General features: G+C 39.3%; 2 gene segments (V, D, J or C); both read right to left on the bottom strand.

The window, feature by feature from the left end:
• Positions 1–14,158: 14,158 nt before the first annotated feature.
• On the bottom strand, positions 14,159–17,132 carry LOC129508268 (immunoglobulin heavy variable 3-74-like; the record flags this gene model as incomplete). The annotated part of the segment is given in 3 exon segments: positions 14,159–14,347; positions 16,676–16,983; positions 17,087–17,132. Coding segments are annotated over 3 exon segments (543 nt in total), but the record flags the coding sequence as incomplete, so codon positions are not given.
• Positions 17,133–20,724: 3,592 nt separating this feature from the next.
• LOC129508710 (immunoglobulin heavy variable 3-66-like) lies at positions 20,725–21,241 on the bottom strand (the record flags this gene model as incomplete). The annotated part of the segment is given in 2 exon segments: positions 20,725–21,032; positions 21,130–21,241. Coding segments are annotated over 2 exon segments (354 nt in total), but the record flags the coding sequence as incomplete, so codon positions are not given.
• Between the last annotated feature and the right edge of the window lie 398 nt (positions 21,242–21,639).

Raw genomic sequence — 21,639 nt, forward strand, 5'->3', positions numbered from 1 at the left:
GGAGTGCTATTAATGGCCATAAATTAATCCTTTATCCAGCCATCTTGATGAATTTTTTCATATGTTGATTCACTTTTTACATCACATTTTTTAAAAATTCTCTTTTCCAATCCTGTTTCTTTTAAAAAAAAAGATTATTTATTCATTCATTCATTCACTCATGAGGGATACAGAGAGAAAGGCAGAGACATAGACAGAAGGAGAAACAAGCTCTCTACAGGGAGCCTCACGTGGGATTCGATCCCAGGATCCCAGGATCACACCTTGAGCCAAAGGCAGATGCCCAACCACTGGGCCACCCAGGTGTCCTCATGTGTCTTATGCATTTTCCTTATAGTTTCACCCTTCTCTCCTAGTAATGTTAAACATTAGAAGTGAGAATATCACTGATAATGTACGAACTTAAATACATTAACAAAAATGTCACTCTGTTAAGCATATTTGCTAATTCTGTCAGCAATATACCTTTAACAATAATTAGATAAGATACAATATATTCCTAATATTCATAGGAATATTTCCTTTATCATACCTAACTGGTTAATAAAATCAGCTGAAAAGTTTTTCTACTTTCTCTCTTTTCCTATAATTACTTAAACTCCTTTTACAAGATATTGATTATCTGTTCATTACAAATCTGATAGACTTCACCTCTGATGTCAAGGATGATGAATGATATAGCCCTCCAAATATTAAAGCAATAATAAAATATTAAATTGTGCTTCTTATGTCTTTTAGAAGCTGATATGTAAATGAGACAATAAGTAAAACAACATAAATAAAATTTCAATTTCAATTTCAAAAATTTAACAAATATTTATACTTAGAATTATATACACCTAAGCAGAAAATGCTCGCTTATATTAAGCCAAAGGAAAGTTTTAAAATATTTACCATAAAATAATCTACAAAAAAGCCTTATTTTCTCTAAAGAATCAAAAGCATACAAAATATGCTCTTTATTCACAATGTCATAAAATAGAAATTAATAATTTTTAAAATATGGTAGGAGTATAAAACTTTTGCATACTGAATAAAATACTCTTACTAACTCTTTCTAGAAGGAATTATCTAAAAAATTAAAAATATTTAGAGCTAATGTCAATGAAAACATTAGAAACTAAAATTTGTGGGACATTGAAAAAGGCACATAGAGAGGAATGTGTAGTGTAGACACAATGATGAAAAGGCAAATTAGAGAAAAAATAATGAGCTACCAACCATTCAAGAAGTAGAAAAATAAAGAGAAAAAAATAAATAAAGTTTTTATAAAGTATAAAAAGCAAGAACATAGGGAAAAATATATAAGTAAGCCTGACAGAACCAACAGCAAGTTTCTAGAATTGATAGATGAGATGGGCAAACTACCAGTGATGCTGACCAAGAAATAAAAAAGGGGGAAATATATAAATGAAAGTGTAAATATATACTACCATAATAAAGGTTTAAAACAATAATTACAGAATAATATGCATGTCTACAGGCTAACTAGTTCTATAACAAAAACAAAATGGAAGAGTATTTAAAAATATATATAATATGCTAGAATTGGGCAAAAAAGAGTTAGGAAGGATGAATGAACAGATGTACACTGAAGAATCTGAAAACCCCCTCCCTTTATTTCCTTTAAACAGAAGCGACACGTGTGTCTCATGGAAGGCAGAGTAATGGTCCCCTGAACATGTCCAAGACATAATCCCAAGGATCCTATAAATATGTTACTTTACCTCTCAAAAGAGTATTACTAATCAACTGACCTTCTGCTAAAAAGCCATCCTGGATTATCCAAGTGGAATCAGTGAAATTGAATGGTCCTGTAAGAGTGAAAGAAAAGGCAGAAACAACTGTCAGAGACACCAACAGTGAAGAAGGGACAGAGGAGTTTCTAAATATGATGAGGACTTGGCCCACCACTGGCAGCTTTGAAGCTGGAGAAAGGTCTAGAGCCGAGGGATGTGGGCAAGCCCTGGAGCTGTCAGCCACCCAGGAAGCAAGGACCACTCAGGAAACTGCTACATGTCAACCACCCACGTGAGTAGGGGGATGCATTCATCCCGAGAGAGGCTCCATAGAGAAACCTTGAAGGGCACGTCAGTACCAGACCTCTAAACTGCAGCATTCGAAGATAAATAAATCTGTGTTGTTTCATTGATAATATTTGAAAGCAGCAAAAACAAACTAATATATGCTGTGAACTTATTTCAGCCTTATTTCCTGCCTCTCCCCAAAGATCCCGTGTTCCAACCATGTTAAACTACTTGCAGTTTCACAGGTGATTCACACGTCACGAGTTTTAAACTTAGACACTTTTAGAAAAATAGTTTTCTCTAAGAATTATCTTACTGAGGAGCCCTACTTAACTATCAAAAAAAAACAAAAAGTACTCTTCAATGTAAAAATTTCTCTGACTCTCTTCTTTGCAATTCTGCCTTTCTTCTCTACTCTTTGGTAAAAATAGCAAGACTGAGTTTGAGAGGGCAAGGGCTGTATCTTATTTAACTTTAAACTTCTGGCTTAGAAACAAACAAACAGGAAGAAGTAACAAAAACTTCTTTTATGAATGAATGGCACATTGGCAGGAAGTCTCCTGACTTCATAAATCTCAGGAGTCAATAAGCATACAAAGCAGGAAATAAATTTCAGGCATAGAGAAGAAGAGAAACATAGAAAGGCGGCTTTGGAAGCATTTTGTAACTGTCTGACACACATACGCAAAAAAAAAGTAAGGAAGGATAATGCTTGGATGTGCATTTTCCCCCTGGAAATTGTCTTTCTGATGATCCATGCTTCAGTCAATTCACTTTGACTAATAGCCTACTCCATCAATAGTGACATATCACTAAACTCTGGTGCACATTTTGGGCCAGAGGAAACATCTTTAAAATTATTTCTGGGATTGCCTGACTGCCTACATGTCCTCATCTTTTAAATATTTTATTTTTGGTGTCTGCACAAATGTTATCTATCTCTAAAGGAAAATTCTCAAGGCTAAGCACCAGGTCTATATTTGGTTTACCTCTCAATACTTTTTTAAAAAAATTGAATGTAGCAGAGTATTCTATACCTTCTATACATTCAAATGATCTAAATCTATTTTTTTAATTTAGAAAATGGAATAAACATGATCTTCACTAGATTTTTCCTTATTAGCCAAACGAGTTAATCTGCTTCTCTGCACCGTGCACCTATGTACATGGACCAACAATCATTGCTCAATACTCAGAGCACTCCAGATGGCTTTTCAATGGTAAAACCTGCAACCAGAAGTCTAGTTGAGCTTATCTCTTATTTACACTTGATTCTGTGCTGCTGAGATATTCAAATACTGAACCGCACAAGTACACCTCGATACATATCATATGTTCTATCTTTAATAATTTTATATCATTTGTTGAAAATAGTATCTTAGTTGAAATAGGAAACCATTAATATTAAATTGAAAATTCTCTTACTTACTTTCTTTTTTTTCTTACTTACTTTCTTCAATTAATTTTCCCTGATCACTCACAAAGATTTTTTAAATGACAATTTACATTAGTTTAATAAATCACTAAAGAATGAATTGACAAATAGAAAATCTATTTTAATGGCAAATGTCTAAAAATGAATTGAAAACAAAGTACTATTGATTTCAAATGAAACTTCCCATCTTAAGCAAATTATCACATTACAAAAAAACGTTATTTAGAATTTCCAAAATAATACGTAATACAAACTCAGAATTTGGTACAATACTGCTCTATCTTTGACATTTTCCAAAGTGTTTCAAAACCTAGAACCTGAAAGAGACACTCATTTTCATAAAGCACAAATATTTATTTTCATCTTCATGAAAATATTATGAAAAATCAATTATAAAAATCATGTAACATTTTTACTCCACTGCTGTTATACTCATATTTTGGAATTGAGAAAACTGAGGCTTATAGAAGTTGATTATTTTAAAATAACCTGGTTTGTTTCAGAGTAAGAATATAAATCCCTTATCTATTTATTCCAAACCCACATAACACAGCTACAATTCTTTGCTTCCCTTTTCTCAAGTTAATTAAAAAAAAATACTGGGATTTCTATTTAGCACATACATGTATTGTAGTATAGCCAATCTTTTGTATCTAAAATATTCTTCATTCTTCCCAACTTTGTAAATGATTATTCTGTAAAGAAAGCACTGGATACAGGACCTGCTGCAATCAGCACTCATTGTTAGCTTCTCATATTACTAGTATTATTGTCATTCTTGTTACCCTCTCTATTGTAGAGATTTAAAAATATCGAATTCAAGAGCCAAGTAATTTCACTCGAGGTGATAGAAACAGTAAGTGGCTGAGTTAGAGTTTGAAATCAAATGTTTCTAGTCCTATTTAGCAGAATTTACTGAGCCATATCCGCTAACTACCAAATGTGCAAGTCCAAAAGATTAGCATCCTGAAACATTCTGGTTTCTCAGGTCTTCAGCATCCTGTAATAATATATACGTAGTCGCCCTGACGATCCTTGCCCCTTAATGAAATCTGCTTAATGTGATTTAAAACAAATTCCTCCCTTACCTAACTATACTTTACAATTAATCTACTAAACCCAATAGCTTTGTTCCTAAGCATCTATGTACTTCTGTGTATTTGACATGTCTCCAGAAATACAGGAGATAAAAATTATATTAATTTCCATTTGTGCAAAACACCATGTGGCTTTCAAAATATGTTGATATTTCCATATAAATTATCATTGAACAATTATAGCAACCATCTGGAAAACCCTGCGAGATAAGATAAAAAAACATTTTATCAACCAAATAAGTTTAGAGAAGATGGGCAATACAGAAAATTACACAGCTTAAGTGGCACAGTAGCAACTGGATTGAGTTGTCGATGTGTGATCCCTCCATTTTTCATCTCCCCACATTCTCCATATTGTTGCACTAATCCCGCTTCACACCTAGGCCTTAACTTGAAGCTTCCAGATTTAAAATATGCACCAAAGTTGCTCATAAATGGATGACAGAAGTCTAATGGCTATAGATATGGTCCTCTTCTTAATTTTTTTCTATTAATATGGCAACACATTAAATATGGGAGAAAAAGTAATGAATATTCAAATATCTCTTTTTGTTGTTAGTCACGTCATACTCCTTACAGGACACAAATCTGGTTATACTTGTTTCAATTTTGATGAGAAAAATTTCATCTATGAAGTAATACTGGCATCAGTGGACAGTGCTGGTATAGTTTTCCTTCAATGCATTTCCTTTTCCACCTGTAATGTTAAATATGGAACAGTACTTTGTTCATTTCATAGAAGTATTAGAAGAGAAACTGCTAAGGAAAATGACATCTAATTGTCATTTCTAACTTGTAGTCCATTAGACTTCTTGCCTCACCACCATTTAAACTATTATTCTTCTCTTCAGAATTATTGACATTTTCGGCCAAGTATTTAAGTAGATTGAAAGTTTTATCTTCAAACAAAAAGCATATGATTTAAACTTAGTGTAATGTCTTTTGACTTTTATACTGAAACTCATATTAAATCACATTTCTATGGAGCAGGAGAGAAATACTGTGTGTGTCAACTGGCTACTGTTTTATTAATTTCCATTCATTTAAAATGTCAAAGGAAAGGAAGCAGTAAATCTAAAGCACAAAGTTAAGTTCAAGAACTTAATGAGGTGTGATGTGGTATTATTTAGAAAGAAGTTTTATTATATAAATCTATACAAGTTTCAACCATGACTTAAAAACCTTTATTCTAAAACTTAGAATGTTTTAATTTCCTTAATGCTAGAGAGGTAAATTTAAAGAAGAATCAAAATCTTTTTCTATTAAAAAAAAGCATTTTATATCTTACTTAGTAGTTTTCTCTTCTCAGCCTCTAAAATTTACTATCCAAGAATGTATGTGAGCCCATGTAGATTGATTACATGTTCTTTACCATTTGTAGTACCTGTTCTTCTATTCTATGCTATGGCTTCCCGGGTATGAGCACATGTTTGATTCCTGAATTTCTTACTTTCTATGATTCAGGATTGAGAGCTAAAATGTCTATATTCTGATTCAATTGTACCATGTTTTATTTTGCTGTGGTGGTGATTTATTTTTTACATAATTTTTTAAAGAAATATTTGATCCATTCATAGAAGAAGACAGTATAACAGAGCCCCATATGCCTATGTCCAGGTTTACTGAATGTTAACATTTGTCATATATAGTCAGAACTTCCTTTTTTGAAAACAAAAATATTACAGACACAGCTGAAGTCTTGTGAAATGCTCTACATCACATTTATTCTCACCAATTGTCATCCCCAATAACAAATTCAACCAAGAAGTTAGTGTGTTTTCAACGTATCCATGCATTTTAAAATTATATTACATATGTATGGGCTTGCCAACAGAGTATGCCAATTATAGTTTGTTTTTAAAGTTGACATGTATTACACCTGTGATATTATGCTGCAATCGGCTCTGTTTTTAAAAGCATTGTTTCAGTTTTATCCATTTCACGTACACATGTAGCATGAGTCCATTGTCTGTCACTTTTCTAAATATTTACTTATTTTTATTTTTATTTTTTTAAATTTTCTAAATATTTAATCATGCAAATATATATGCCCAGATATAGTTAGTTATTCCCATATTATAGTTGCCTCCAGTTTTTCAGGTACAAACAATTCCGCAATAAACATTAGGATAATCTTCCATATGAAAGTATGCAAGGGTTTTACAAGTGTAGTTGCTGGGGTAGATAGTGTGCTTTTTACTAGATTTTTTTTAAATGTTCTCAAAGGTGGTTACACCAATTTATACTACCACCAAGAGTGCGTATTTCTTGAGCTACTTTCTCAGCAATGCTTGATGTTGGCAGATTTTACATATCCCCCAATCTGCTGCATGCTAAATTACATCTTACTGTTATTTAATCTTCACTTAAATGACTATTCATAAGCTTACCATCATTTCTTATGTTCTTTAGTCACTTTTATGAAATGTTAATAACTTTTACCCATTTTCTAATTTTTCTTTTTATTGATTTACTGGGGATTTTAAAAAATACATTCTGTTCATTCATCCACTGTTAGTTATATATGTCACAAGTATATTTTCCTAGTCTGTGATTTGAATTTTCCTTGGATATGATGCATTAGTTTGGACAGCTTTTACTTTTAATCTAGCCAATGTCATTAAGCTATTCCTTACTGGTTTATCCACTTGCCAAGCTAGGTGAAAAACTGACTTCTTCCTTTTTTTAATTTTTTTTTCATGATAGTCACACACACACACACAGAGAGAGAGGCAGAGACATAGGCAGAGGGAGAAGCAGGCTCCATGCACTGGGAGCCCAACGTGGGACTCGATCCTGGGTCTCCAGGTTCCTTCCCTGGGCCAAAGGCAGGCACCAAACCGCTGTGCCACCCAGGGATCCCCTCCTTTTATTCTAAAGTATGAAAACTGTGTTTTATGTTTTATATCCAAGTATTAAACACACTTGAATGGCTTTCATTGTGTAGGTAGATAAATGATCCAATTCTGTAAATATTTCTTACATAATAATAATAAGCAATTTTCCAAGAATTTTCTCTTTTTTCTCTGTGTGGAGCAATTAAGAATTATCTCTCTAAATTACAGGTTCATAAGTAGTTTTGTATTTCTTTTTCCAGTCATTCAACTCCCACCAAAACCACTGTTATTTCTATTGCCATAGATGAATTTCTACATTCTTGAAAATCATAAAAAAGTAATTATATACTACATACTATACACATATATATGTAAAGTTTGTATACACACACACACACATATATATATATATATATATATATATATATATATATATATATATATAAAGTTTGGAGATACAGTCATGTGGTCAAATGCCTTAGGAGGCAAGGTAGATTGTCTGGCATACCTCTCTTAACTATCTAATTCTATTTGTGTCACTTAGTCACACAACTTACTTGTTACTTCAGGACATACCTGGTGCCATTTTCATAGATCTACTTCTATTTCAGCTGAAGTGGTAGCCCTGATGCTCTCTGAATCTCCTTTGGTAATTTCCCCTCTGCTTGAAGAACAGCACAGGTTCACAGCTGAACTAGCTCTATCCTCAGATACTGTGAAGTCCAAGAAATCCAGCAAACTTTCTTCAGTTTGTCCCACCTTTGTCTCTTTCATTTCCAAATGGCAGTGCTTCTGCTTGTATGATCCCATAAGCTTTTTATTGAGTGACATTGTAGACACACCCATGGTGTTTTCTTTATTATACAATTTCTCATTTTTTGCAATACAGATAGCTTTAAAATGTTCCCAATCATCAAGTTCTGTTTTTGTTTTTTTAGTAATTCTTTCTTCATCTCTGTCCTTTCACATTTTACTGTAAGTAAAAGGAAGAACCAAAGCACTCCTTTAACACTTTCTTTAGAAGTCTCCTCAGTTAAAAATTCAGTTTCAATGGTTGCAAGTCCTAACTTCCGCAAAACACTAGAACACAGTTCAGGCAAGTTCTTTGCCACTTCATTACAAGTAACACCTTTCCTTCAGTTTCCAATAACATGTTCCTCATTTCCATTTGAGATGTCATTAGAATTACCCTTAAGCCCCGTATATCTAACATGTACCTCAAAACTTTCCAGCTGGACCCATTACCCAGCTTTAAAGCATTTTCCACATTCTTTAGTATTTGTTACAGTAGCACCCCACTGCCCTACCAATATCTGCCTTAGCTTGGACTATCATAACAAAATACCATAGACTGGGTAGCTCAAAAAATACAAATTTATTTTCTCACGATTCTGGAGACTGAAAATTCAAGATCAACGTGCTAGTATGGTCTGTTTTGGATGAATACTTTCTTATTGGGTTATAAATGGCAAGTTGTGAACTCACATGGCAGAGACGGCAAGCTATCTGGTGTCTCTACTTACAAGGGCACTAATCCCACCATGGTGAATCCACCCTTGTGACCTCATATAAAGCTCTTTATCTCTCAAAGGCCCCATTTGTAAATACTATTACATAGGGGTTAGGGCTGAGACATACGAATTTTGGGAGTTTGCAGTTCAGTCCACAGCACTGAATACTGGTTAATGGGAAAGTTAGATATTTTTGAGACTGTTGTACACTGTCTCTAACTTACTCAGATTTGTGGACATCAAAACACTACTGTGAACCATTAATCACAGTGAGGAGAGGCCGATGATGTGCAGGTAATCAATCTAAGTTTTGTCTAAAATCTACCTCACAGTAAGTTTAATGCATCTCCGATCCTATCCTGTGATTATCCCAATTCTGAAATGTTTAATAGGAATAGACAAATTGTCAGAATTCTTATATTAGTTCCTTGATGCACGTCATGAGGATAATCTTGTAGCAAAACTCAGTGGAAGCCACAGCACTTTCTCAATCTGCCAAAATAGTAAATCAAAGCAGACCTGCATTTCTGCAAAAATTATAGATATTAGTGCCATCACCACTGTCTCAAAAGAGGCAAAAGTAGTGATTCCTATCAATTTCATATCTAATGTTCTTATTTGAACTCTACAGAAATGTATTTTATATAATGATAGTGAATCATTATAAACTTGAATAGGTAATGACTTCAACTGCACCTGCTCCTCCAGATACAACTCCAATGCTTGAAAAAGTGATTATATCCTTTGGCACATGTATGCAGCTACTAAATGTAAAAACTTTTTTTCTCAATTTCTGTGAATATCACCAGAAATCATTTCTTTTAAGTTTGTATGGTCAGCAATACCCCTTCACTGTTGTGCTTCAGGGCTATGTCAACAGACCAGGCCTATAGCATAATATACTCATAAGAAATCATATCTTAGTTCTATTCCACAGGATTATGCATACATACATACACACACACACACATATATATATACATACATATATATTTCTTTTTTTTTTTATAAATTAATTTTTATTGGTGTTCAATTTACCAACATACAGAATAACACCCAGTGCTCATCCCGTCAAGTGTCCCCCTCCGTGCCCGTCACCCATTCACCCCCACCCCCCGCCCTCCTCCCCTTCCACCACCCCTAGTTCATTTCCCAGAGTTAGAAGTCTTTATGTTCTGTCTCCCTTTCTGATATCTCCCACACATTTCTTCTCCCTTCCCTTATATTCCCCTTCACTATTATTCATATTCCCCAAATGAATGAGAACATACACTGTTTGTCTCTCTCCGATTGACTTACTTCACTCAGCATAATACCCTCCAGTTCCATCCACGTTGAAGCAAATGGTGGGTATTTGTCGTTTCTAATGGCTGAGTAATATTCCATTGCATACATAAACCACATCTTCTTTATCCATTCATCTTTCGATGGACACCCAGGCTCCTTCCACAGTTTGGCTATTGTGGACATTGCTGCTAGAAACATCGGGGTGCAGGTGTCCCGGCGTTTCATTGCATCTGCATCTTTGGGGTAAATCCCCAACAGTGCAATTGCTGGGTCATAGGGGAGGTCTATTCTTAACTCTTTGAGGAACCTCCACACAGTTTTCCAGAGTGGCTGCACCAGTTCACATTCCCACCAACAGTGCAAGAGGGTTCCCATTTCTCCGCATCCTCTCCAACATTTGTGGTTTCCTGCCTTGTTAATTTTCCCCATTCTCACTGGTGTGAGGTGGTATCTCATTGTGGTTTTGATTTGTATTTCCCTGATGGCAAGTGATGCAGAGCATTTTCTCATGTGCATGTTGGCCATGTCTATGTCTTCCTCTGTGAGATTTCTCTTCATGTCCCTTGCCCATTTCATAATTGGATTGTTTGTTTCTTTGGTGTTGAGTTTAAGAAGTTCTTTATAGATCTTGGAAACTAGGCCTTTATCTGATATGTCATTTGCAAATATCTTCTCCCATTCTGTAGGTTGTCTTTGATTTTTTTGACTGTATCCTTTGCTGTGCAAAAGCTTCTTATCTTGATGAAGTCCCAATAGTTCATTTTTGCGTTTTGTTTCTTTTGCATTCGTGGGTGTATCTTGAAAGAAGTTACTGTGGCCGAATTCAAAAAAGGTGTTGCCTGTGTTCTCCTCTAGGATTTTGATGGAATCTTGTCTCACATTTAGGTCTTTCATCCATTTTGAGTTTATCTTTGTGTATGGTGCAAGAGAGTGGTCTAGTTTCATTCTTCTGCATGTGGATGCCCAATTTTCCCAGCACCATTTATTGAAGAGACTGTGTTTCTTCCAGTCGATCGTCTTTCCTCCTTTATCGAATATTAGTTGACCATAAAGTTCAGGGTCCACTTCTGGGTTCTCTAATCTGTTCCATTGATCTATGTGTCTGTTTTTGTGCCAGTACCACACTGTCTTGATGACCACAGCTTTGTAGTACAACCTGAAATCTGGCATTGTGATGCCCCCAGATATGGTTTTCTTTTTTAAAATTCCCCTGGCTATTCGGGGTCTTTTCTGATTCCACACAAATCTTAAAATAATTTGTTCTAACACTCTAAAGAAAGTCCATGGTGTTTTGATAGGGATTGCATTAAACGTGTAAATTGCCCTGGGTAACATTGACATTTTCTCAATATTAATTCTGCCAATCCATGAGCATGGAATATTTTTCCATTTTTTTGTGTCTTCCTCAATTTCTTTCAGTAGTGAATGGTTTTTATTCATTTTAGGTGGGGACCTCTCTATTTCCTGGATCTGAATGCCTGTTTCCCTTCCCAGATTAGGAAAGGTTTCAGCTAGGATTTGTTGAAATACATATTCTGGACCTCTGTCCCTTTCGGCGCCCTCAGGAACCCAAATTGAATGTAAGTTTTTCTTCATCAGGCTGTCACTTATTTCCCTTAATCTATCCTTATGGTCTTTTTAAAAAAAATTTATTTATTTATGATAGTCACAGAGAGAGAGAGAGAGAGAGAGAGAGAGAGGCAGAAACATAGGCAGAGGGAGAAGCAGGCTCCATGCACTGGGAGCCCGATGTGGGATTCAATCCCGGGTCTCCAGGATTGTGCCCTGGGCCAAAGGCAGGCGGCAAAGCTGTGCCACCCAGGGATCCCCTATCCTCATGGTATTTTAATTGTTTGTCTCTTTTTTCCTCAGTTTCCCTATTTGCCATCAACTTGTCTTCTATGTCACTCACTCATTCTTCTACCTCGTTAACCCTCGTCATTAGGACATCTAGTTTGGATTGCATCTCATTCAATTGATTCTTAATTTCTGCCTTATTAGATCTAAATTCTGCAGCCATGAAGTCTCTTGAGTCCTTTATGCTTTTTTCTAGAGTGACAAGTAGCTTTATAATAGTGCTTCTGAATTGTCTTTCTGACATTGAATTGTAATCCAGATTTTGTAACTCTGTGGGAGAGAGGAATGTTTCTGATTCTTTCTTTTGAGGTGAGGTTTTCCTTCTAGTCCTTTTGCTCAGTGCAGAGTGGCCAAAAAAAAGTTATATTGGGCAAAGGAGAAAAAGAGAGAGAGAGAGAAGGAAAGGAAAGAGAAATAGAAAAAAGAAAAAAAGGAGAAAAAAGAAGAAAAAGAGAAAGAAAAAGAAAGTCAGGGGAAAAAAGGGTGGGGGAAGCAAACAGAAATCAAAAAGAAAAAAAAAACCATGAGGGAGTATCTTCTGACTCTGTATACTTTAAGTCCCTTGACTTCCCCTGGAACTGGTCCCTCTAACTGGTCTTCTGGGGGAGGGGCCTGCTGTGCTGATTTTCAGGTGTTAGCACTTGGGGGAGCTGCTCTGCCCCTGCCTGGTGCAGGGCTCAGTGGGGGTTGTTTACCCCGTGAGGCCCCAGGAGGAACAAGGTAATTAATAAACCTTATTACATTGACACCACTGTTAAGAATATATGTAGGATTAAGTATTCTGAAAAAGGTAAAATACTGTACACTAAAATAACCTACATTGATGAGAGATTTTTAAAAACTCAAAAAGAAATGCAAAGGTTATTTTTTCATAGATTTGAACACTTCATAATGTCAGAAGTCATTACACACAGTGGTCTAGAGATGGAAAGCAATCCTTGTTAATAGATGTGAAGAGTCAAACCTAGGTCTGGTGCTGGTTATATATCCAAAGGACGTGCAAATAGGACCGTCCCTTCACTGACTAAACCAGCGGAACACGACCCTGCAGCTGGGAGAGGAGCCCCAGCCCCAGGATCCACAGGTGACCCCTGGTCACGTGGTAGGTCATCCATCTTTAATTTCAGGAGGAACAGAACAATGATTTTCCAAGGCTTCTGTTTCATTTTTCATTCCTACCTGCAGGGTTGAGGCTCCAGGTGTCCTATATGCTCCACAGGGTGTTCTGGTCAGTGCTCCTTTCATACCTGAGCCCTTGTGATGAGTGTATAGGGCATCTCCTTGTGGTGGATGTGAATTTCCCTGACAGACCCTGGTGGGAGGTGCTCTCCCCTGTGCTTACTTCATGTGTCTGTACCCTCCTGCGTAACATGTCCACACAAGGCTCTGCCTGCTTTATAGATGAATGTTGGCTTATCCTGTCAGGTGCCTCCCGCAGTGCTTTTATATTTGGTTTTATATATACTAATAGTGAGTCTTTATTTCAATGGTCCTGTTTTCCATTGAATATTCTTTTATTTTTTTAAATTTTCATTTGTTTTATTTTTCTCATGAGAGACATACACACAGAGAGAGGCAGAGACATTGGCAGAGGGAGAAGCAGGCTAAATGCAGGAAACCCGAATTAGGACTTGACCCCTATAGTCTGGGATTATGCCCTGAGCCAAAGGCAGGCACACAACTACTAAGCCACCCAAGTATCTCAGGATTCTTTTCCTTTTACTGATTTTATTTATTTATTCATGGGAGATGCAAAGATGCTGCGACAAAGAGCGAGAAGCAGACTCCTTCCAGGAGTCTGATATGAGACACGATCACCAGATTGGGAACAGGACCCGAGTTGAAGGCACGCGCTCAACTGCTGAGCCACCCAGGCATCCCAGTACTTTTGTATTCTTAGAGTCAATGCCCAGTAGTGCAGTTGCTGGATCACAGAGTAGGTTTACTGTTACATATCTGATGTCACACCATATGTTTTCCCAGAGCAGCTGCACCCTTGCCCACCCACATCTCCTGACCAGAGAATTCTGCAGGGCTTCAGTTCTAGTGGAGGTGGTATCAGGGCTCATTTAACAAGCAGAGCAAAGCACACCCAGTTAAAACTCACATTCTGGCCACGGATCACATACAGCCCCCTGAAGGCAAGGAGTGCCTGTGTGGACGCCTGGCCTGAAGGAAATAGCAGCCAAAACAGGACAGCACAGTGGCCGCAGCCCACACCACAGACACTCTGAAGACCCAGAACCAGCATCCTATGTGACGTCTTCGTCATAAAGCTGTTATTCTGGAGCAGAAGCTAGAACGGGCATTTGTACACACAGAGGAAGATACAGACCTAGAGAAAATGTCAAGGTTAAGGAATTCAATTCCACTTTTCTGCTCCGATCCACCTCAAATTTGGTTTCTCGTGTCAGTCCCTTTGACCCTGCCGAATGAGACAGGACTTCTCTTCTGCCTCCAGATCCAGCAGCTTCCATCCCTGAGGGGATCACATGCATCAGGGGGACTTCCAGCTGCCCACACCATCCAACGTGCAACTACAGCAATGGCATGAAGACACAGAGTTGTGATAATAATATTCCCGCAATCCTTGTCCTTGTGGAGGATGCCCAACCTCCTGCCCGAAGCCCATGTCACATGTTGAGAGGTGCTTTCCTCTCTACGTCACTCATTAGGGAGAATATGTGCATGGACCACATATGTCACCATTATTTACTGCAAAATAAAATAAAAATTGTACAACATACATTCAAACACAAAATGAATCCACAGGACTGAGGTAAGAGATGGGAGGGAAATAAATTTAGGTGATTTTGACATAAAATTCCAGAGTCCCCTCTTGATCTTCAGCATATAAAGCAGAGGGAATTCCACACACGGTCTTTGCTATAACAGCACTGGGAGGGAGGAGATCTTAACTCCTGGATCAGGAGTCTCTGAGCTTGTCTCGTTCCTGGAACATGAGAGATAGTTAGTGACTCATTGTGATCACCCATGAAATCACTCAGAGGTCTGAGAGAACAAAAACTGCAAGTCCACAGGTGGAAAATCAACCTCCTTTTGAATGTAGGAGGTGTGGATGTTGTCATGGGGAGATATAGCTGTGGCGATGAGGACAAGAAGGAGGCTGATCCAGAATATTCTGTAAAGTATGATGAGCAGCAGACAGGAAAATCTGAAATTTAGATGTCTGCTTCCATGGGGCATGTGCTGGCTTAAAGCTCCTCAGGTGGTAAAGAGGGAGGAATCCCAGGATACTAACGGTTCTCAAAACCCCAGCGTTGTAGGAAGAATGTGTGGCACCAACACGATGCACAGCTACTAAGCACAGGAGCGTGGAAGGTGGCTGAGGACAGTGAGTCCAGGTGTGGGTTTCCTACTCTGTTTTGTCATAACCGGAGTCTTTTCGTGGTACCAGGCTGTAAAGGACGAATCAGAGGAGAGACCCTGTTTTCGTGTGTCTGGGTGATGTCACCGCAATCCCAGGCTGGGTGGATTAAAAAGGCGACACTCATTATCCCTGCTCTGGAGTCTGGGACGTCTGAGGTCCAGGTGCAGGCAGATGTGGTGTCTGGAGAGCGCCCCCGTCCTAGCCGGTACTTTCCCTTTCACCTCACATGGGGCCTGGAGGCAAAGAGCTTCCCAAGACCTGGCGTTTAAGTTTCGTGATCCCATCATGAGGATGGATCTCCTGACCTAAGTGCTGCCCTCAGGCCCCACTCCCCCCCCCCATCACACGGATGTTGTTTTTCAACATGGGGATGGTAGAGGTCACACACAGTGAGCTGATATCAGCATTGATGCAGGGGGGACACTGACTCCACACAAGCCCCTCCTCAAGCAGTATCCCATCTTCACCACAGACCCACAACACAAACCCTGAGCCCGTGTCCTTCCCTGGTTCCATCCAAGCATTTGTGACTTGCCAGGAGGCTGTGCTGCTCTCAACAGACACGATTGTGAAGGTGATGAAGTTTAATACTCTTGTCTGTGTATGTGTGTGTGTGTGTTTATGATCCTGAGACAGCACAAATACACAACATCCTGCTGGGCACCCCCGTTCCTTCTCAGGTTGTTACTAACGTCGCTGCAGGGAGGCTTGTTCAAGACAGTTACCGCAACAGGGATCTGTCTTCTCTTGCTTTAGATGGTTGATGCTTCTGTGGCCTCTTATCCTGCATGCACTTTATGCTGCTTCCACCAAGCTTGCTCCTTGAGGTGAGTGGACCCGCGATGCACAAATGCAGGTGTGGCTCCAGTAAATGCTTAGCTGATGTAACTGCAGAGATTGTCATTTTTTTTTTTGCATGTAGGGATAGTAATAAACAAGTGCCAGCAACTTTGTCCTTTGTACATGTTATAAGTGTTTTTCATATAAAAATAATATTTCTAATTCAGAGACTCAATAGATAAGACCAGGATAATGTGTCCATATGACTCCTTGGGGAATACTGCTCCAAGGAGAGGAAGCCCAGACCCTGACAGGGAAACCAGCCCGTAACCCTCATCTGCACCTGCTCCTGGGCCTTCAAGTGACAACTAGTCAGGAGTGTGCACCTCCTAGCGGTCCCCATCCCCTTCTACAGGGAGGTTTGTGTCTGGGCTCACACTGAGGTCCCCTCACGGTGTGTGCACAGTAATACACGGCCGTGTCCTCGGCTCTCAGGCTGTTCATCTGCAGATACAGCGTGTTCTTGGCGTTGTCTCTGGAGATGGTGAATCGGCCCTTCACAGCGTCTGCGTGGTATGTGCTGCTTCCATCCTTGTTAATTACTGAGACCCACTGCAGCCCCTTCCCTGGAGCCTGGCGGACCCAGCTTATCCAGTAACTACTGAAGGTGAATCCAGAAGCCACACAGGAGAGTCTCAGGGACCCCCCAGGCTTCACCAGGTCTCCCCCAGACTCCACCAGCTGCACCTCACCCTGGACACCTGCAGACACAAGACATCCTGGTCAGGAAACGGTCCCACATCCCCTGTTTCTCTCACTCACCTCCACTCACAGACTCAAGGTCCCGTGTTCCCCATGAATTACCTTTTAAAATAGCAACAAGGAAAACCCAGTGGAGCACAGACTCCATGGTGAGTTGTGTGTGTTCTGTCCTGATCCCTGAATGGGGTCCCCTGGGTTGCTGGGGTCTGGGCTCCTCTCCCAGCTGCAGGTTCAGGGATAGGCTGGTTTAATCAGTGGAGGGAGGGCCCTATTTGCATGTCCTCTGACTATATAGTCAGCTCCAGACTTAGATTAGATTCTTTACAAGTTTCATAAACATGATTGCATTACATTTGAGGTCAAATTTCTGTAATGTCATGTAACGATATGAAGTGTTTTAACATGTGAACAGAATTAGCTTTGCATCTCTCAATGTCTTATTAAAACCCAATCGCCAATTTAGGTAATTTTTAGTATATAGCATGTTACTGCCTATGAATATTTAATAATAATTATTTTATTTTTTTTGCCAGTGTGAAAGGAATATTTTGTTAATTTTCTTTTCATTTCATTTTTTTTAGAGAAAGAATTTTATTGGACATTCTCTGACCTAGAGGCAGAAATATATAATACAGGTCAGAGACGTCAGGGAAGCCTATCCCCTCTAGTCTGATGCCTTTCTAGCTCCAAGCTGATACTTTTTCTTTTTACCTTTGTCAAGAATTTTTTTAATAAATTAATTTTTTTGGTGTTCAATTTACCAACATACAGAATAACACCCAGTGCTCATCCCGTCAAGTGTCCCCCTCAGTGCCCATCACCCAGTCACCCCCACCCCCCTGCCCAACTCCCCTTCCACCACCTCCAGTTCATTTCCCAGACTTAGGAGTATTTCATGTTCTGGCTCCCTTTCTGATATTTCCCACTATTTTTTTCTCCTTTCCCCTTTATTCCCTTTCAATATTTTTATATTCCCCAAATGAATGAGACCATATAATGTTTGTCCTTCTCCAGTTGACTTATTTCACTCAGCATAATACCCTCCAGTTCCATCCACGTCAAAGCAAATGGCGGGTATTTGTCATTTCTAATGGCTAAGGAATATTCCATTGTATACATAGACCACATCTTCTTTATCCATTCATCTTTCGATGGACACCGAGGCTCCTTCCACAGTTTGGCTATTGTGGACATTGCTGCTAGAAACATCGGGGTGCAGGTGTCCCGGCGTTTCACTGCATCTGTATCTTTGGGGTAAATCCCCAGCAGTGCAATTGCTGGGTCGTAGGGCAGGTCTATTTTTAGCTCTTTGAGGAACCTCCACACAGTTTTCCAGAGTGGCTGCACCAGTTCACATTCCCACCAACAGTGTAAGAGGGTTCCCTTTTCTCCGCATCCTCTCCAACATTTGTTGTTTCCTGCCTTGTTAATTTTCCCCATTCTCACTGGTGTGAGGTGGGATCTCATTGTGGTTTTGATTTGTATTTCCCTGATGGCAAGTGATGCAGAGCATTTTCTCATGTGCATGTTGGCCATGTCTGTGTCTTCCTCTGTGAGATTTCTCTTCATGTCTTTTGCCCATTTCATGATTGGATTGTTTGTTTCTTTGCTGTTGAGTTTAATAAGTTCTTTATAGATCTTGGAAACTAGCCCTTTATCTGATATGTTATTTGCAAATATCTTCTCCCATTCTGTAGGTTGTCTTTGAGTTTTGTTGACTGTATCCTTTGCTGTGCAAAAGTTTCTTATCTTGATGAAGTCCCAATAGTTCATTTTTGCTTTTGTTTCTTTTGCCTTCGTGGATGTATCTTACAAGAAGTTGCTGTGGCCAAGTTCAAAAAGGGTGTTGCCTGTGTTCTCCTCTAGGATTCTGTTGGAATTTTGTCTCACATTTAGATCTTTCATCCATTTTGAGTTTATCTTTCTGTCTGGTGCATGAAGTGGTCTAATTTCATTCTTCTGCATGTGGATGTCCAATTTTCCCAGCACCATTTATTGAAGAGACTGTTTTTTTTCCAGTGGATATTTTTCCTCCTTTGTCGAATATTAGTTGACCATAAAGTTCAGGGTCCACTTCTGGGTTCTCTAATCTGTTCCATTGATCTATGTGTCTGTTTTTGTGCCAAGACCACACTGTCTTGAAGACCACAGCTTTGTAGTACAACCTGAAATCTGGCATTGTGATGCTGCCAGCTATGGTTCTTTTTTAAAATTCCCCTGGCTATTCGGGTCTATGGCCATACCACCCTGAACGCGCCCAATGTCGTCTGTTCTAATGATTTTTAGTTGATTAAGTTATTCAAAATACCAATCATTTTCTTACATAATAGAAAAACTCCATATTCATTTAGAAAAAACTCATGATACTGACCATACAATTATAAAAAATAAGAGTAGTCAGACATTACACATCCCTCTACAGAAATGTATTTTGTTTTATTATTTTTATTTTTAGAAAATATTTTATTCATTTTTTTTATTAATGAGAGACACGCTGAGAGGCTGAGACACAGATAGAGGGAGAAGCAGTCTCCACGCAGCGAGCCCAATGTGGGACTCGATCCCGGGACCCCAGGATCAGGCTCTGGGCCGAAGGTGGTGCTAAACCACTGAGCCACCCAGGCTGCCCCAGAAATGTATTTTAGTCCCCAAAGCATCATTTTATACTTTTGGATTCTTCCACGCATCATTCATCTCATTTTCTAAGGATTTGGACTTTTTCTATGTAGAATGACATTTTCTCTGTTTGTTCTCCAACTTTTCATACTTCTTTAGTGGACTTATTCCTTAAAGCATACCTTTGAATTTATTTGCTAGATCCTTGATCTCCAAACCTCCTTCTTCTCCTCCTCGCCCAACGTGGGGATTCAAACAAGAACCCACAGGTTCACCCTCATTTGACGAAAGTGGGAGACTGACTCCACACCACCCCAACCCGGAGCAGACCCTATCCCAACCACTGACTCTCAACACAGACTCTGAGCCAGTGTCCTTCCCTGGCTCTATATAAGCCTTGTGACTTGCTGAGAGGCCGGCCCTGCTCTCAACAGACAGGATGGTGAAGGTGATAAACCTTTGTACTCCCGTGTGTGTGTGTGTGTGTGTGTGTGTGTGTGTGTGTGTGTGACCTTTAAATGCACATACTTACCAGTCATGCCGGGAATCTCTCTGACACTACACATTTGCTACAATATTTTTGAACATTTTCTCAGATACTGATCCCAACTACGTGTCTTTTTTCTCTTGAATGGATTGTAGATTCCTCTGTACCGTCATGTGTAGCATTCACTTTATGGTGCTTCTACCAAGTCCTCATGTTAGCATGGGGTCCTTGGTGTACAGTGTGTGCTGCTGTGATTCAGGAAGATGTTCAGATGATGTGTATGGAAGTATTTGTAACTGATTTATATTCTGGGTCAGGAAAATTTAAGTTCAAATAAGAACAAGTAGTACAGTTGTTTTCAAAAGTCAGGGCAGGTGCTAGAGTTGATTTCCTAAGTTTCTAAGTCAGGGGCTGAATATGTTAACACAAAATCCTATGTCCAGAGGGGCTCCCTGGGGGAAACTGCTCCTTGGAGAGGAAGCCCAGACCCTGACAGGAAACCGGCCCAGAACCTCCATCTGCACCTGCTCCTGGGCCTTCAAGACAGAAGTGGTGAGGAGTGTGCACCCCCTGGTGGTCCTGATCCCCTTCTACAGGGAGGTTTGTGTCTGGGCTCACACTGAGGTCCCCTCACTGTGTCCCTCGCACAGTAATACACGGCCGTGTCCTCGGCTCTCAGGCTGTTCATCTGCAGATACATCGTGTTCTTGGCGTTGTCTCTGGAGATGGTGAATCGGCCCTTCACAGCGTCTGCGTAGTATGTGGTACTTCCACTAGTATAAATGATTGCAACCCACTGCAGCCCCTTCCCTGGAGCCTGGCGGACCCAGTGCATGTCGTTGCTACTGAAGGTGAATCCAGAGGCCACACAGGACAGTCTCAGGGACCCCCCAGGCTTCACCAGGTCTCCCCCAGACTCCACCAGCTGCACCTCACCCTGGACACCTGCAGACACAGACATCCTGGTTAGGAAAGTGCCCCCCATCCCTTCTCGCACTCACGTCCACTCACATACTCAAGGTCTCTGTTCTCCACGAATTACCTTTTAAAATAGCAACAAGGAAAACGCAGCTGAGCACAGACTCCATGGTGGTTTGTCTGTGTTCTGGCCTGATCACTCAATGGGTTCACCTGGGGATCTAGGGCTGAGGCTCCTCTCCCAGCTGCAGGGTCTGGGCTGGGCTGGTTTAATCAGAAGAGGGAGGGGCTTATTTGCATATCCTCTGACTTTATCTTCAGCCCATGTCTACATTTCGATTTTAACAGGTTAAGAGCAAGGACTGCATTACATTTGCAGATCATTTTGTGCAGATGTCACTGCGGAAACATGAAGCCGTCATCTGTGAGCATTGTTGTCTTTTCATTTCTGACTGAATTTTTAAAATCTTTTTATCAAAATAGGTAATTTTTAGTGTGGTATTTCATCTCCTATTGAAATTTAATCCTAAATATTTATTTTTCATGCTAGTTAATGTGATATTTTTATTAATTTCATATGGATTTTTATTGTTAGTGTGTGGAATCATAGCTGTATTTATTTTATTTTTTTATT

The sequence above is a fragment of the Nyctereutes procyonoides genome, unplaced genomic scaffold (genome assembly GCF_905146905.1).
Source record: "Nyctereutes procyonoides isolate TBG_1078 unplaced genomic scaffold, NYPRO_anot_genome, whole genome shotgun sequence".
Lineage (NCBI taxonomy): Eukaryota > Metazoa > Chordata > Mammalia > Carnivora > Canidae > Nyctereutes > Nyctereutes procyonoides.